The sequence below is a fragment of the Chiloscyllium plagiosum genome, chromosome 2 (assembly GCF_004010195.1).
Source record: "Chiloscyllium plagiosum isolate BGI_BamShark_2017 chromosome 2, ASM401019v2, whole genome shotgun sequence".
Classification (NCBI taxonomy): Eukaryota; Metazoa; Chordata; class Chondrichthyes; order Orectolobiformes; family Hemiscylliidae; genus Chiloscyllium; species Chiloscyllium plagiosum.
Window position 1 is genome coordinate 30,916,986 of NC_057711.1, and position 18,260 is coordinate 30,935,245.

The 18,260-nt window shown below is 41.6% G+C and overlaps 1 protein-coding gene across 2 annotated transcripts in view; it reads right to left on the reverse strand.

Annotated features, from left to right (window-relative positions):
• jmy (junction mediating and regulatory protein, p53 cofactor) overlaps window positions 1–18,260 on the reverse strand; it is a 120,037-nt gene that overhangs the window by 98,016 nt on the left and 3,761 nt on the right. For both annotated transcript variants that reach the window (XR_006314115.1, XM_043706859.1), the window contains exon 2: window positions 7,418–7,591. Coding sequence is in view for 1 of the 2 variants with exons in the window: in XM_043706859.1 (XP_043562794.1) it covers window positions 7,418–7,591 (174 nt within the window). In the remaining variant the exon portion in view is untranslated. The remainder of the gene's footprint in view (window positions 1–7,417; window positions 7,592–18,260) is intronic.

Here is an 18,260-nt window from a genome sequence, read left to right on the forward strand (position 1 = left end):
TTATCTCAGCCCATCTGGCAAACCAGCCTTATTCCTGAAGAAGGGCTTGTGCCCGAAACGTCGATTCTCCCGCTCCACGGATGCTGTCTGGCCTGCTGTGTTTTTCCAGCACCACATTTTTCAACTCTGGTCTCCAGCATCTGCAGTCCTCACTTTCTCCTAATATTACTCTAGTCATTCTTTTATTCCTGATATGTCTATAGAAGGCCTTCATGTTTTCCTTGATCCTATCCACCAACGATTTCTCATGTCCCCTCCTGGCTCTTCTTATCTCTTGCTTTAGATTTTTCTTGGCTAACTTGTAATTTTCAAGGGCCCTGAGCTTCCACATCTCATCCTAACATAAGCCTTCTTGTTCCTCTTGACAAGAGATTCAATTTCCTTAGAAAACCACGGCTCCCGCACTCGACAACTTCCTCCCTGCCTGACAGGCACATGTGTATCAAGGATTGGCAGTAACTATGCATTTTAAATCTTGCCTAATCGCTTAATTGCCTTTCTCCCAACTATAACTCTTGCTCTGCAGTATATTTGGCCTTCAGTATATACCTAGCCCTTTCCATCACTAAAGGAAACATAACCAAATTGTGGTCACCATCACCAAAGTGCTCACCTACCTCCAAATCTAACAACTGGATGGGTTCATTACCCAGTACCAAATGCAATGTTGCCTCGCCCTTTTTGGCCTAACTACGTATTATGACAGGAAACCCTCCTGCACAAATGGACCCATTGAAAGCGCTTGAACCATAGTATTCGCAGTCAATATTTGGAAAGTTCAATCCCCCAACTACCCTGTCATTCTTGCTCCTATCGAGAATCATCTTTGCTATCCTATCTTCTCCATCTCTGGAACTGTTCAGAGGCTGATAGAAAACTTCCAACAGGGTGACCTCTCCTTTCCTGTATTTAACCTCAGCCCATACTACCTCAGTAGACGAGTCCTTTCTGCAACCGTTATACTGTCCCTGACTAACAATGCCACTGCCACCCGCCACCACCCCCCCCTTTCATTTTACCATCTTCTCTCTTCTTACTGAAACATCTAAATCCTGGAACCTGCAACAACCATTCCTATCCCTGCTCTACCCATGCCTCCAGAATGGCCACAACATCGAAATCCCAGGTACCAACCCATGCTGCAAGTTCACCCACCTCATTCCAGATGCTTCTGCTATTCAAATAGACACACTTCAAAACAACCTCTTGCTTACCGGTGCCCCCTTGCAACGTTATTTCGGGCCTCACTACTCTCGACCTCCTGTATACTCAAACTACAATTTGGGTTCTCATTCCCCAGCTGAAATGGCATATTAAAGCATTTCTGAAGATATCCCAAAGCAGACCTGCTGTCTGCCTGGAAATCTTTTGCCCTGGCTTAATTCAGTAGTATTGAGTGTATTGCTGGAAAAGCACAGCAAGTCAGGCAGCATCCGAGGAGCAGGAAAATCGACGTTTCAGGCCAGAGCCCTTCATCAGGAATGAGGCTAGGAGCCAGGGTGGAGAGATAAATGGGAGGGGGGACGGGGCTGAGGAGAAGGTAACTGAGACCCCCACCTCCATCCACCTAATACAACGTATTCCAATTACCCTCGTCTCCATCCACCTGTTGCAACCGATTGCAATTACCCCCATCTATTGCAACCTATCACCTTTACCACACCTCCATCTACCTATTGCAATGTCCCACCTGTCAATCTTCCTTCCCACCTCTCCGCTCCACCCTCATCTCCAACCCATCACCTTTACCCCCACCTCCATTCACCTATTGCAATCCCATTTATCTCTCCACCCCGGAGGCTCCCAGCCTCATTCCTGATGAAGGGCTCCGGCCCGAAACGTCGATATTCATGCTCCTCGGGTGCTGCCTGACCTGCTGTATTTTTCCAGCAACATATCCTCAACTCTGATCTCCAGCATTTGCAGACCTCACTGTCTCCTGAAATCAGTAGAGCAGTTACTTCAGGAGTCTGGTGTCATGCATAAAAACGACAAGTCTTGCTCAGTGGACTGGACTTTGAGTGATCAGCACCCGCTGGATATGTTAAGACTGCTTTCTTGTCACTAACATTAGAGGATCTTCCAAAATAATCCCTGGTGGCATTTACCCAGCATATTAACATGCTTGCTACAGACTGTGCAGATCTCAAAGCATAAAGGAGTATGGGACCTGAACTGGCAGACTGGAGGCAATGATTAATTTTGTCATGTCTTCCTGTCAATAGCAAAGAGAGACTGTCTTAAAGAACAGGACATCCTCAAGCATCTTAGACATACTGTTCTTAAAACAGTAAGAACAGCTCAGCAATAAGGCAAAAGAAATTTTCATAAGTCAAATTAAGATGTTATAAAACACAAGTATAAATAGCTTTGCATCAAATAAAATGAATTATAAACTACAGTCATTAAATTCATGATATTTTGATCATTTTACTGGTACAAGAGACTGAAGGAAAAAAGTGAGGACGTCAGATGCTGGAGAGTCAGACTCAAAAAGTGTGGTGCTGGAAAAGCACAGCAGGTCAGGCAGCAGCTGAGGAGGGAGTGTCGATGTTTAGCCATAAGCCCTTCATCAGACTCTCCTGCCCTTCGGATGCTGCCTGACCTGCTGTGCTTTACAGCACCACGTTTTTGACTCTGATAAGTGACTGAAGGCAAGCCAATGGAAGTTAAGAAACCACTCAAACAACAGACAGTACAGTGATGCTGAATGATAGCGAGTCTTGTGGCAGTGACTTGGAGATGTACATTTGCATTTAGTCAAAAACTTGCACTGAGCTGGCAGGCAGTAAATTTACTCGACAGACTGCACTAGGCAATGGAAAATTATTTTGTTGGTACAATAAGAATATTTTTGTGAGGGTGAAGCTACAATAAGCTATAGAACAATCTAGACACACAGAAGCACTTGACACTAATCTATGCCCAAAGTAGATCAGCAAAACTGAATACTAACCCTAACTGCAATTATCACGTATTAGATAATGTCGAACAGGATTATTTATTTTAAAAATCATCAGCGCAGCACAATAACAGAAGAAACACAAAATGGAGATTTGATCTCTAATTCACTCCGAAACAAATCAGGATATGGCAGACATTTAGCATTTTTAAAAAGCCCATACATAACTGTTTGGACACATAGCTTCCAAAACTGCAAAACAATCCATCTAAAAAGATAATCTCCTTCCACTTCCGTAATATGGCTTACCTCCGTATCTACATTAAAAATCACACAACACCAGGTTATAGTCCACCAGGTTTATTTGGAAGCACTATATGGACAATAGACAATAGGTGCAGGAGTAGGCCATTCTGCCCTTTGAGCCAGCACCACCATTCATTATGATCATGGCTGATCATCCTCAATCAGTATCCTGTTCCTGCCTTATCCCCATAACCCTTGATTCCACTATCCTTAAGAGCTCTATCCAACTCTTTCTTGAAAGTATCCAGAGACTTGGCCTCCACAGCCTTCTGGGGCAGAGCATTCCATACACCTACCACTCTCTGGGTGAAGAAGTTTCTCCTCAACTCTGTTCTAAGTGGCCTCCCCCTTATTTTTAAACTGTGTCTTCTGGTTCAGGACTCACCCATCTGTGGAAACATGCTTCCTGCCTCCAGAGTGTCCAATCCTTTAATAATCATATGTCTCAGCGTTTGGAATGCTCCTCCTTCAACAGGTAGTTGTGGAGCAAGACCATAAGACACAGAATTTATAGCAAAAGATTACAGTGTCATGCAACTGAAATGATATATTGAACAAACCTAGATTGTTGTTGTCAAGTCTTTCATCTTTTAAAATGGGTTGCAGGCTTCTGTTCATTAATATGTAAATCCCAGAACTTCGTTCAAGTCACCTTTTTGAGATAACTTAAGGTTTTATAAAAAAAAGTGACACCTCAGCTTAGGCAGTGCATTAAAGGTGTGAGGTTAGAGTCTGTCTGTACCCCAATCTTGAGTTAGACTGCTTTTATTTCCAATGGGTAATTTACAAAATACTACATAGATTGACTGCCTGCAGACTGTGCATTTTGTTGAGCAAAATAGAATGCACCTGCAAATACATATAAGTCTATGGGGTGAATTTGTATTTGCAGATGCATGAGTGAGTGTGAGAGACAGAGAGGCAGAGACGGAGAGACAGACAGAGAGAGAGCATATGAGTGCACTTTAGAGTGTGTGTTTATGTAGGTGCAAGCTTGGTAAAGTGTGTGAGAGTAAGTGTAATGGAGCATAAGCCTGTGAGAGGGTGTGCGCGTAGATGAGTATGTGGGTGTGAGAGAGATGACAGAATTGCATGTTTGTATTTGTGCTTGCAAGAGTGAGAGAGAGAGTGTGTGAGAGTGAGAGACAGAGAGAGAGACAGACAGACACATGTAGTGTAACATGAACCCAAGGTCCTGACTGAGGCCAACCTTATGGGTACCAATCTTTGCTATCAGCCTCTGCTTGGCTACTTTGCATTGTTGCATAACCCGAAGTCCGCCTTGGTGGATGGTCACCCAAAGGTCAGAGGCCGAAGTCCTGACTGTTGACATGCTCCCTGACTGGGAAGGAACAACCCTATCTGGTGATTGTTGCACAATGTCCATTCATCCATTGTTGTGGCGTCTGCTTGGTGTCGCCAATGTACCATGCCTCGGGGCATCCTGGCCTACAGCATGAGATAGACAGCGCTGGCTGAGTCACATAAGTATCTGCCACATACATGGTAGGGGGTGGCGCCACATGTCATGGTGGCATCGGTGTCAACACTCTGACTCGTCTTGCAATGGTTATCATCATGACAGGATTGTACAGTGTTGTGGTCCATGTTGTCCTGAAGGCTCGGCAGTTTGCTGCAAGCAATAATCTGTTTAAGGTTTGGCAGTTGTTTAGAAAGAAGTGGAGGCGTAGGGAAGGTCTTGGTGAGGTGCTCACCCTCAACAATAACGTGTTGCAGGCCACGAAGAACATGGTGTGGTTTTTTTCAGCTCCCAGGAAGTACTAGACAATGAAGGGTACCCTATTATAGAGTCATAGAGATATACAGCATGAAAACAGACCCTTTGGAGCAAACTGCCCATGCTGACCAGATATCCAAACCCAAACTAGCCCCAACTGCCAGCACCCGGCCCATTACCCTCCAAAACCTTCCTATTCATATACCCATCCAAATGTCTTTTAAATGTTGCAATTGTACCAGCCTCCACCACTTCCTCTGGCAGCTCCTTCTGTACACGTTGTAAACTTGTCTGTCTCTGGAGGAGGTCATTACGGTTTCTTGCTGTGGCACGATGGACCTGACGATTGATGAGTTGAGTATCATACCCAGTTCTTATGAAGGAATCCTTGAGCACCTTCACATGTCCGTCACATTTCTCCTCATCTGAACAGATCCTGTGTATGCATAGCGCTTGTCTGTAGGGGATAGCTGTTCTAATGTTTAGGGTGGGAGCCCGAGAAGTGTAGCATTATGAGGTTAAAAATAGGTTTGTGGTAGAATGAGGTACTGAGGTACCCATCCTTGATGGAAATGTACGTGTCCAAGAATGAGACAGACACAAAGAATAGTCCATGATAAGTCTGACGGTGGGATGAAATTCATGAATATCACTGTGTTTTTGTTTCAGACGTGTTTAAGCCGTGTCAGTGTTGACACAGATACCACCGTTACACGTGAGGACATCATCCATCGTGTACGCGGTAGGTACTCATATGACTCAGCCAATGTTGTCAATCTTATACGCAGCAGGCAAGGATGCCCAGAGGCACGGTACATTGGTGAAACCAAGCAGTCTCTACAACAACAGATGAATGGACACCATGCAACAATTACTAGACAGGGGGGGTTCCCTCTCAGTTAGGGAACAATTCAGCGGTCAGGGAATTTGGCCTGGGATCTTTGGGTGACTACCCTCCAAGGCAGACCCCGGGATATGCAACAACGCAAAGTAGCCAAGCAGAGGCTGATAGCCAAGTTTGGTACCCATGAGGTTGGCCTCAATCGGGACCATGGGTTCATGTCACACTACAGATGACCCCACTACACCAGACATGCTCTCATGCAGACCCTCTCACAGGCCTATACTCCATCGCGCTCTCTCACACACACACACACACACGCACGTAAACACTCTCTCATGTGCACTCTCTCACACACACACACACATGCATGCACACACTGACACTCATGCATGCGTACACACAAATCTATGTGCTGAATTTGTATTTGCATAATTATATTTGCAGATACGTTCTATTTTGCTCAACAAAATGCACACTATGCAGGCAGTCAATTCATGCAGTATTTTGTAAATTTCACATCGGAAATAAAACCAGTCTAACTGATGCACTGCCTGAGCCGAGATGTCACTTTTCTTTTTAAATAAAACCTTAAGTTATCTCGAGAAGGTGACTTAAAAGTAGTTCTGGGATTTACATATTAATGAACCAAAACCTGCAACCTATTCTAAAAGATGAAAAACTTAACAACCTAGATTTGTTTAATATATCATTTCAGTTGCATGATACTGTACCCTTTTACTATAAATTCTGTGTCTTATGGTCCTGCTCCACAGCTACCTGACGAAGGAGTAGCATTCTGAAAGCTAGTGCCTCAAACATACCTGTTGGACTATAACATGTTGTCGCGTGATTTTAACTTTTTCCACTCCAGTCCAACACCAGCTCCTCCACATCATGGCTTCTGTATCTACATTATTTCCACCACTATCAGAACCTTATCCATGTCTGTATCACCTCCAAGCACAATTCTTCAAATATTCCACCATTTGGCTTTGCCCTCACTCTCCAATCCTACACTCAATAGCACTAATCCATTATTTCAGACCTCACCTGGCCTACAATGGCTGTATATCTGCAAATAGATGAATCAAAATCCACATCCCAGATCTTTATCTTCTCCCATAAGTTTTTTCACCCTACTTCAAACTTGTATCACCACTCACATCCCCTGGCTCTGGTTATCCACGTACGCATCTCATCTCTAGACTCCATTACTTGCCAGCAAAGCTCAGTCTGCACTCTGTTTTGGAACTCAATACTTAAATTCCTCTGTCCTTCAACCTCAAGTCATATCTTTAAAACTCATCTTCAAAGCCTAATTCGTATTGCAGTATTCAGTTATTTCTTGTACTTCTTCTACAAACATTCTTTCCCTTTCTTCTCATAAGAAAAGCGCCTTGGAACATTTTTTCTATGATAATTCAATAAATGCAAATAGTTATGAATAGAACACAAAATGGAAATCAGTGAACAACGCGGTGGATTTTATTCAAGACAGGTCAGTGTAAAGCACAACATTAGGTCTTATATGTGGAGTAGGCTATGCCTTTCATTTCACCACACAAAATCCCTCCAAGTACTTCCACACATAAATGCCAAGAAATAGAATTAAACTGCAAACTCTTACCTTTATCTGCTGGCGTCGCAGCATAGCCAATTCTCTCATATCTCGAAACGGTTGGAGTAGATATTGGTAGAGTTCTGTAGTTGCTTCAGATAAAGCAATATAAGCATCATCTTCCTCCTGGTAAAGTTCCAGCAATTCTACCATAACCTCTGTGATCTTGTGTTTCTCCAAAAGCTGTGTACAAATCAGGATTTGATCTACTATTAGAATTTCTCACTCAGTCTCAATTCTTTATTATACGTTAAATTTTGTACATGGACATTGGCAAACATTCAGGTGATTAATACAGCACATTCGAACATAAATTTCAGTCTAAGAAATGCAAGCAGTTAAACATGTAATGCCTGAAATGTGACACTTCTATTTTGCATAAGCCTGTGCTTTGCATAAAATATAAAATATTAGGAGTTTCTGTTATGGGTAATTTTAATTTTTACTGGGGAGACTAGAGACTCTGATGGATGCCAGATTCACAAGGCAGAATATTTAAGACAGGGCAAAAGTGAGGACTGCAGATGCCAGAAGCCAGAGTTTAGATCAAAGTGGTGCTGGAAAAGCACAGCAGGTCAGGCAGCATCCGAGGAGCAGGAAAATCGACATTCCTGATGAAGGGCTTTTGCCCGAAATGTTGATCTTCCTGCCCCTCGGATGCCCCAGAATATTTAGGACAGACAACAGATGTGGTTGGACCAAGGTGTACTACCAGGCTTGACAGAAATGAAGGAGACAAACGAAACAAATAATAGATATGAGAAAGCAAAAATGAAAGATTAAATGTGTGAGACTTGCATCAAAGAGCAAAAGGAATTTTGTCTCACATAAATGAGTAGTTGTGGAACTCATTTCAAGAATAAGAGGTCAAAGCAAAAACAATAGCAAATTCAAGATTTATTGGATGGAGTTGAAGGGATTAAAGGGATTTGGGAACAGGGTAGATAAGTACGATTAGAACCAATGGCTCATGCAGAGGGTAAACATTGTCACGTACTATTTGAGTTTAATGACCTTCTTCCAAGTTTTAACGACCAGGTTTTTTTAAACATATGAAAAACTTTGCACCAGTTATAATATCAGTTGCTTCAGTGACCATAATGGAAAGATGAAAAAAACTAGAAAAACTGGGCCCAGCAAGAAGCAGCAAACAGCTTTGTGAAGACCACAAGTTACTAGGCTAAGTTAGCCACCTTTAAAGAAAAAAACCCTTATTGTTATAAAATCTTAAGCAACGTGACCTTTAGCGTTCTGTTATCACTAGTCAACTGGTTAATTCAGCTATTCTCCTAGGCCTACTTCGTAATCTGCTATAAACCACAATCTGATGCCAGCAGCGAAATTTAAAACTCATTCGTCAATTCCCAAGACCATTACAACATACAATCCTTCAAAATACTAAACATGATGCGTTCCTAGTTCAAGAAGCATCGTTTAATATTATCCTTTATATTCTGTCAATTCATTTTGACTCTTCATAGGCACATCCCCTTTACTCTCACATTTTAATGCTTTTGCTATAGACGCTTCTAGAAGCACCTGATGAAACTGCTTCTAAAAGTTAAAGATCATTAGGTAGTACAATTTAACGTAATTATTTTAAAGAATTAGAATGTAAAACATTTAGAATTATTCATTCATTTACAGATCTGTCTTAAATTATAACTCAGCTATCAGTCATGCCTTGCTCCCATCAATTACACTAATATAAAGAGAAGAACTTTAGCAGAATGAAGGAGAACAAGCACTATCATGTAAAGACCCAAAAACACTGATCAAACTGGAATATGTCAGACAGAAACACACATACCGAATAAGTTGCCAAAGACAACTGAATCGAGTATCATTAATGTGTTCAAGATGCAGGTAGCTTTGTAGTTCAAAAGGATAGAGGGCTAAGGTGAGAATGGTGAGTTCAGATTAACTAAAGAAATATTACATCTAATGTCAAAGCATACTAAAATAAATTAACTCTTCATTACTTACAAATTGCAATAAGCACTTTTCCTGTAATACCCTACTTCAACTCTTCAGACTCAAAGCAACTTCAAAGTGAAAACTGGGTGAGAAGCTTCCATCATTGACTATGGAGGTGGAGTCCAAATGTTGAGCATGGGGTGAATTGACGAAAGCTTATTTTTCTTAAATGGAGGTGGAAAATGCCAGCATTTGTTGCCAATCCTTTATTATCCTCGAACTGAACAGTTTGCTCAGCCATTTGTTACAAAAACGGGTAAACTCTTCTGCTTAATTTTAACCAGCAACACAGAAAACATTTATCCCGTGCAGTAATCTGTGAAAATTCGGGAGGTCTAGAACTATCCCAAAGGTCACACTTTAAAGTAAAAATTAACAACTTTATTTCTTAAAGTATAACAGAGGATAATTAACTAACTATCTACAACGCTAGTCTGATAAAACCCTCAATTAAGATTTACAAAAAATTCAAATTTCAAAACGAGCCAGGTGTTGAATCTTCTCTTTGTATCTTCCTTTGTCTTCTTTTCTTGTTCTGAGGGATTGTGTTTCACAGGTTACTGATCGATAAAGGTACTTTTCAGAGAGCTATTCTGCGGGCAATCTGTATGTGTTTCTGGATTAGTGGTGCTGGAAGAGCACAGCAGTTCAGGCAGCATCTGAGGAGCAGCAAAATCGACGTTTGGGCAAAAGCCCTTCATCAGGATTAAAGGCAGAGAGTCTGAAGGGTGGAGAGATAAGCTGGAGGAGGGTGGAGGTGGGAGAAAGTAGCATAGAGTACAATAGGTGAGTGGGGGAGGGGATGAAGGTGATAGGTCAAGGAGGAGGGTGGAGTGGATAGGTGGAAAAGAAGATAGGCAGGTAGGACAAGTCATGAGGACAGTGCCGAGCTTCAGGGCAGAGGAAATGACCTGGGAGTTGCAGTGGGAGAGGGACACCCTGAGATTCTTGTAGAGGAGGAAAACTTCTTCCAGGCAGGCATCCTTGCAAGAGGATTCGCAGTAGGGTTAAAATCAACTAGGTAAAAACAATGACTGCAGATGCTGGAAACCAGATTCTGGATTAGTGATGCTGGAAAAGCACAGCAGTTCTGGCAGCATCCAAGGAGTAGTAAAATCGACATTTCGGGCAAAAGCCCTTCATCAGAAATAAAGGCAGAGAGCCTTTAATCTGTATGTATTGCTGGCTTGGCAGTACTCCCTCAACTGTTCGATTTTTCCCAGTCTTATACCCCCAAAAAATCAGATTGTGTCATTGGCTTTTAATATTGTCAATATGCTAAGTACAGACTTGATTGGAGTTTGGTATTTTTTGGGATAGAATTTAAACTGATTGGCCTAATTCAAATCTGCTTAAACTTTCTTAAAGGTATAGTACACCCACTTATTCACAACACCTCCCCTTTAAGAAAAAATGAACCAACATAATGAAAAGATGGTTTCATTTTTCTGTTCTTTAAACACATTATTCTAACACATTACTCTAATATACGTTCACCTTAACCTCTTCCCATATACTTGTATATACATATAACATTAAATGAATACAAATCTCATCTAAACTTTATCCAATCTGAAACAAGGAATTAAGAGGGCTAAAAAGGGTCACGAGATATCCTTAGTGGGCAGGGTTAAGGAAACCCTAAAGCCTTTAATTCACATATAAAGAGCAAGAGAGTAAAGAGGGAAAAGGTTGGCCCACTCAAGGACAAAGGAGAAAAGATATATATGGAGTCAGAGAAAATGGGTGAGGTTTAATGAGTACTTTGCATCGGTATTCACTGAGGAGAGGGACATGGTGGATGTTGAGGCTAGGGATAGATTTTTGATTATTCTAGGTCAAGTTGACATAAGGAGGAAGTGTTACTTAGGGCAATGAGAGGAAATAGCTGGGGTTTTAACAGATAGCTTTGCAGCATCCTTGAAAACAGGTGAGGGACCAAAGGACTGGAGAATTGCTAATGTCGCCCCCTTGTCTAAGAAGAGTAGCAGGGATAATCCAGTTAGAGACCTGTGAGCCTGATGTCAGTGGTAGGGAAGCTGCTGGAGAAGATACTAAGGGATAGGATATATACCCATATGAAGGAAAATGGGCTTATCAGTGATAGGCAGCATGGTTTTGTGCAGGGAAGGTCATGTCTTACAAACCTAATAGAATTCTTTGAAGAGTTGACAAAGTTGATTGATGAGGGAGGGGATGTTGATGTCATATACATGGACTTCAGTAAGGGGTTTGCTAAGGTTCCCTCATGGTAAACTAATGGTGAAAGTGAAGTCGCATGGGTGCAGGCTAGATGGATAGAGGACTGGTTGGGCAACAGGAGACAGAGTACTGGTGGAAGGAAACTTCTCCAAATGGAGACCTGTGACCAGTGGTGTCCCATAGGGATCCGAGCTGGGACCACTGTTGTTTGTGATATACATAAAATGATTTGGAGGAAGGTTAGCAAGTTTGCAGATGACACTAAGATTGGTGGTGCAGCAGATAGTGAAGGGGACTGTCACAGAATACAGCAGAATATAGATAGATTGAAGAGTTGGGTGGAGAAATGGTTGGTGGAGTTCAATCCGGACAAATGTGAGGTGATGCATTTTGGAAGATGCATTTCAAGAGCAAACTATACAATAACTGGAAAAGTCATGGGGGAAAATTGATGTACAGAGAGATCTGGGTGTACAGGTCCATTGTTTCCTGAAAGTGGAAATGCAGGTCAGTAGAGTGGTTAAGAAGGCATACTGAATGTTTTCCTTTATTGGATGGGGTATTGAGTACAAGAGTTGGCAGGTCATGTTACAGTTTTATAAACTTTGGTTTGACCACATTTAGAATACTGCGTACAGTTCTGGTCACCATATTACCAAAAGGATGTGGATGCTTTGGAGAGGGTGCAGTGGTGCTTCACCAGGATGTTGCCTGCTATGGAGGGTGCTAGCTATGAGGAGAGGTTGAGTAGATTAGGATTATTTTCATTAGAAAGGAGGAGGTTGACGGGTATCTAATTGAGGCCTGCAAGATCATGAAAGGTGTAGACTGGGTGGATAGCAAGAAGCATTTTCTCCAGAGTGGAGGACTCAATTACTAGGGGCCACGAGTTCAAAGTGAGAGGGAAAGAGTTTAGGGGAGATATGTGGCAGGTTCTTCATGCCGAGGGTAGTCTGGAATGCATTGCCACTGGAGGTAGTAGTAGTGGGAAGGGTAGCATAATTTAAGATGTATCTAGACAGATACGTGGATGGACAGGGAGCAAAGGGATACAGATCTTTAGAAAACAAGCAGCAGATTTAGATAGAGGATATGGATCAGTGCAGGCTTGAAGGGCCTGTTCATGTGCTGTAATGTTCTTTTGTTCTATAACAGAGAATAATTAACTAACAACTATTTACAACTCCTTTCTCCAATCTTTTATCTTGCCCTTCTACAGTGCTCATCAGATAAAACCCCTGATTAAGATTTACCAAAATTTCAAATTTCAAAACCAGCCAGGTGTTGAATCTTCTCTTTGTATCTTCCTCTATCTTCTTTTCCTCTTCTTAAGGATTATATTTCACAGGTCACTGATCGATAAAGTTACCTTTAAGACAGCTATCCTGTGGGCAGTCTGCATGTGTTGCTAGCTTGGCAGTTCTTCACCCAACTGCTCAATTTTTCCCAGTCTTATACTCCCAAAACAGTTGGATTGTGTCATTGGCTTTTAATATTATCAATATACTAAATTCAAAACTTGATTGGAGTTTGTTTTTTTGGGATATAATGTAAACTGATTGGCCCAATTCAAATTTTGCTTTTTTGTCTCCAGGCAACCAGCTACACTAGCTGTTGGACCAAACGATTCCATTATATTGTGTTCAGAACACTTGGTGCTGTCAGGTACTTCTGCTAGCTTTTAACTTTCTTAAAGATACAGTACACCCACATCTTCATAACATATTTCAGAGGACGGTTCAAAGTCAATCACATTGTTCTGGGTCTGGAGTCTCACACATAGGTCAGACTGAGCAAGCATGGCTGATTTCCTTTCCTAAAAGATATTACTGGACCAAAAGGGATGACAGCTGTGAAACTATTACTCAGACTTTTTTTAAATTCCAGATTTATTAAGTGGCAGAACTTGAGTTCAGTTATCATGTTGGAATCTGAAACCACATCCCATTGTCTAGCTTCTGGATTACTAGCTCAACGCAATGACCACTGTGTCATTATCACATCAAAATATGTAATAGTAAACTAGAAACCGCATTACTATTACTAAAATCCTGATTAATAGGATTCTAATGTAAGAGGTTTCACATTAATCAATGGTCCATTGCATCAGTAATGATAAGTTTAAGAAATATTCACAATCAAAATCCAAATAAATTAATGTAATAGCATTCCGACCATTAACCACACAAGATCATGATTATTGACAAAATTAACAAATGATTTGATTATTCAAGAAATAGACTTTCTACAAAAAACAATGGCAATGTACCTACTCGCAGGCCTTTTCTTACAGTAGTTGCAGCAACAAATGAGCCTCAGACCATTAGGTCAAGCCCACCAATAAAAGTCTCCAGCATACTGATTCTATCATGCACTCTCGCTTGTCAAATCTCGCTTCTTTAAAATGGCAGCAAATAAAAGGCAATGATGTGCATCATCACTGCACCAAAAGCCAACCTGCCCACTCAGTTACTTCACGTTGAAGATCAATACAGAACAGGACCCACTGGAGTGGGAAAACTGCAGTTTGCATTCATCTAGTATGAGTCATAATCTAAAAAAACCATTGCAATTAGGGCATCACTGGTAGCAAAGCAATTGGATGGTCTAGTATTGGAATTCTCATCTTTATTTCTGTTGTCACATCATCTGCTTCTTCTACTGGTCATGTTATCAGATAGATAAATGTCTTTGTTGTGCTCCGGTTCTAATCTTTCTCCTGTATAATGACTTTTCATGGCAGACCACTGTCAAACAGGGCACACACACACTGTAAAGTATTAATTGCACCTCCAGATTTATGTAGGCACCAAAAGCACAGCTTCAACATGCCAATGGCTCACTGGATGAGATCATCTGTATTCATGACAGTCTTCTGTACCACTCACTTGCCTCATAGTGGCTCTTCTCTCAGAAGTCATGAGCCTCGTTTGAAAGGGATATCTCTGATCTCCCAGAAGTCAGCAATCAATCCTTTTGATTATTTAATGGGATGTGGACATCCCAGGCTAGGCCACCAATCTCTAAGTGCACACTAGAGTGTGGCCTTGAACCACGTTTAGTTCATTACTAAATTTAAAATAATGATGGAAGATAGACCAGATCTAAAAGTTGAAGTTCTAATTTGGAGAAAGGCCAATTTTGCCGATATTAGGCAAGAACTTTTGAAAGCAGATTGGGGGCAGATGTTCGCAGGTAAAGGGACGGCTAGAAAATTGGAAGCCTTCAGAAATGAGGTAATGAGAATCCAGAGAAAGTATATTCCTGTTAGGGTGAAAGGAAAGGCTGGTAAGTATAGGGAATGCTAGATGACTAAAGAAATTGAAGGTTTGGTTAAGAAAAAGAAGGAAGCAGATGTCAGGTATAATAAGATAGATCGAGTGAATCCTTAGAAGAGTACAAAGGAAGTAGGAGTATACTTAAGAGGGAAATCAGGAGGGCAAAAAGGGGATATGAGATAGCTTTGGCAAATAGAATTAAGGAGAATCCAAAGGGTTTTTACAAATACATTAAGGACAACAGGGTAACTAGGGAGAGAATAGGGCCCCTCAAAGATCAGCAAGGCGGCCTTTGTGTGGAGCCACAGAAAATGGGGGAGATACTAAGTGAGTATTTTGCATCAGTATTTATTGTGGAAAAGGATAAGAAGATATAGACTGTAGGAGGAGAAAGTGCTGGATGTCTTGAAATGCATAAAAGTTTATAAATCCCTAGGACCTGATCAGATGCACCCTAGAACTCTGTGGGAAGCTAGAGAAGTGATTGCTGAGCCTCTTGCTGAGATATTTGTATCATCGATAGTCACAGGTGGGGTGCCGGAAGACTGGAGGTTGGTTAACGTGGTGCCACGGTTCAAGAAGGGTGGTAAGGACAAGTCAGGGAACTATGGACCAGTGAGCCTGACCTCTGTGGTGGGCAAGCTGTTGGAGGGAATCCTGAGGAACAGGATGTACATGTATTTGGAAAGGCAAGGATTGATTAGGGATAGTCAACATGGTTTTGTGCGTAGGAAATCATGTCTCACAAACTTGACTGAGTTTTTTGAAGAAGTAACAAAGAGGATTGATTAGGACAGAGTGGTACATGTGATCTATATGGACTTCAGTAAGGCGTTCGACAAGGTTCCCCTTGGGAGGCTGATTAGCAAGGTTAGATCTCATGGAATACAGGGAGAACTAGGTATAGTTAGTAAGTTTGCAGATGACACCAAAATTGGAGGTGTAGTGAACAGTGAAGAGGGTTACCTCAGATTACAACAGGATCTGGACCAGATGGGCCAATGGGCTGAGAAGTGGCAGATGGAGTTTAATTCAGAGAAATGTGAGGTGCTGCATTTTGGGAAAGCAAATCTTAGCAGAATCTTATACATTTCACGATAAGGTCCTAGGGAGTGTTGCAGAAAAAACCTGGAGTGCAGGTTCATAGCTCCTTGAAAGTGGAGTCTCAGGTAGATAGGATAGTGAAGAAGGTGTTTGGTATGCTTTCCTTTATTGGTCAGAGTATGGAGTACAGGAGTTGGGAGGTCATGTTGCGGCTGTACAGGATATTGGTTAGGCCACTGTCAGAATATTGTGTGCAATTCTGGTCTCCTTCCTATTGGAAAGATGTTGTGAAACTTGAAAGAGTTCAGAAAAGATTTACAAGGATGTTGCCAGGGTTGGAGGATTTAGGCTATAGGGATAGGCTGAACAGGCTGGGGCTGTTTTCCCTGCAGCATTGGAGGCTGAGGAGTGACCTTATAGAGATTTACAAAATTATAAAGGGCATGGATAGGATAAATAGGCAAAGTCTTTTCCCTGGGGTAGGGGAGTCCAGAACCAGAGGGCATAGGTTTAGGGTGAGAGGGGAATGATATAAGAGACACCTATGGGGCAACTTTTTCACACAGAGGGTGGTACGTGTATGGAATGAGGTGCCAGAGGAAGTGGTGGAGACTGGTACAATTGCAACATTTAAGATGCATTTGGATGGGTATATGAATAGGAAGGGTTTGGAGGGATATGGACCGGGTGCTGGCAGGTGGGACTAGATTAGGTTGGGATATCTGGTTGGCGTGGATGGGTTGGACCGAAGGGTCTATTTCCATGCTGTACATCTCTATGACCCCATCTCTGTTGTTAGAAAACCATGTTACTAATTTAGCGAGGGATACGGGAATGATGCAGAATAAAAGATCAGCCATGATCTGAGTGAATGGCAGAGCAGAGTTGAAGGACTGAATTGCTTATTCCTGAACTTATTTCTTAAGTTACGTTCAGGAGTTTCAGCATTTTAACCCAGCAACAGCTGTGATGATATAAGTCACAATCATGTTCGTTTTTGGGAAGTATTATCCAAGCAGCTGCAGCTGTGCACGCTGTAGTTAACATGCAGTTCTGCCACCATGCATCAGTTGTGGACAGAGAGAATATGATATTTGTCAGGCAGGCTGCTATACTCTAGATGGTGTCAAGCTAGTTCAGTGTTGTTGGAGAGGCACTCATCCAAGTAAGGCAGAGTATTCCATCATGCTCTTCATGTGTCTTGTAAAAATGGATAGGCTTTGGGGAATCAGGTGGCGAGTCACTTGACCAGCCACTGACTTGCTTTTGTGGATGCAGTACTTAAATGGCTGATTCAGTTTCTTGTGAATGGTAACAAGATGTAGATAGTTTGTAATTCAGCGACAGTAAAGCCATTGAATATCAGGATTTTATTTAGATTAGTTCTTACTGGAGATGGTCACTGCCTGGTACTTGTGTGGAACTGATATTACTTGCTTAAAACCTTTCAGTTCTGAAGAAACATATCAGACTTGAAACGTTAACTGTTTCTCTCTGCACAGTTGCGGTCAGATCTAAGTTTCTCTAACATTCTGTGTTTAATGTAACTTTCTATTGATCAGCCTAAGCCAAAACACTGTCCGGGTTCTTGCTGCATATGAACATAAGCTGCTCCAGTATCCTAGGAATTACAAATGGTGCATTTGGATGATCATCAGCAAACAGCTCATTTCAGAGCACAGTCGATGATGAAGCAACTGAAGTGGGTTGGGCCTGAGACATTAACTTATAACAGTCCAAGGAGGGGGCTCAACACCACCTTCACAGGCAATTATAGATGGGCAACAAATGCTGGCCTTTCCAGCCGAACTCAACAAATTCTACTGTTTCACATGTGGTCACTATAGGAACACAACAAATTGTTCCGAGATGAAACTTCAGTTCTTTATACTTTAGGCACCGCTGATGGCAAAAGGCATATTCTGTACTGGCGTACTAAATTAATAAATTAAAATGACAGTGCTATTCATCCATAGATTATACTTAATATGGAAAGTAAAGGAGCAGACACCCAGTTAACCAAATTGTTAATTGATGTAACAAAGCAAGAGTAGTCATACGCTGAAAAAAAATGGAAATGTTGAAAATCTGAATATAAAAGCAGCAAGTTTTCAATTTGACAGATGCTATTGTTAACAAAAATAAATTTGGATTAAGCACTGTTCAGCCGTATTAACTATGATACTAAAAGGAAACATCAATGGAATTAAATTAATTCTAGTTAAACATATCAAAAAATAGTGCTTCAGAATCTCAGAAATTACAGCACAGAAAGCCAGTACCTTGTCTTCAGTTCATGCATCAAGTTTTCTTTAAACAAAGGCAAATTTAGCCTCTTGAATTCAGCCATC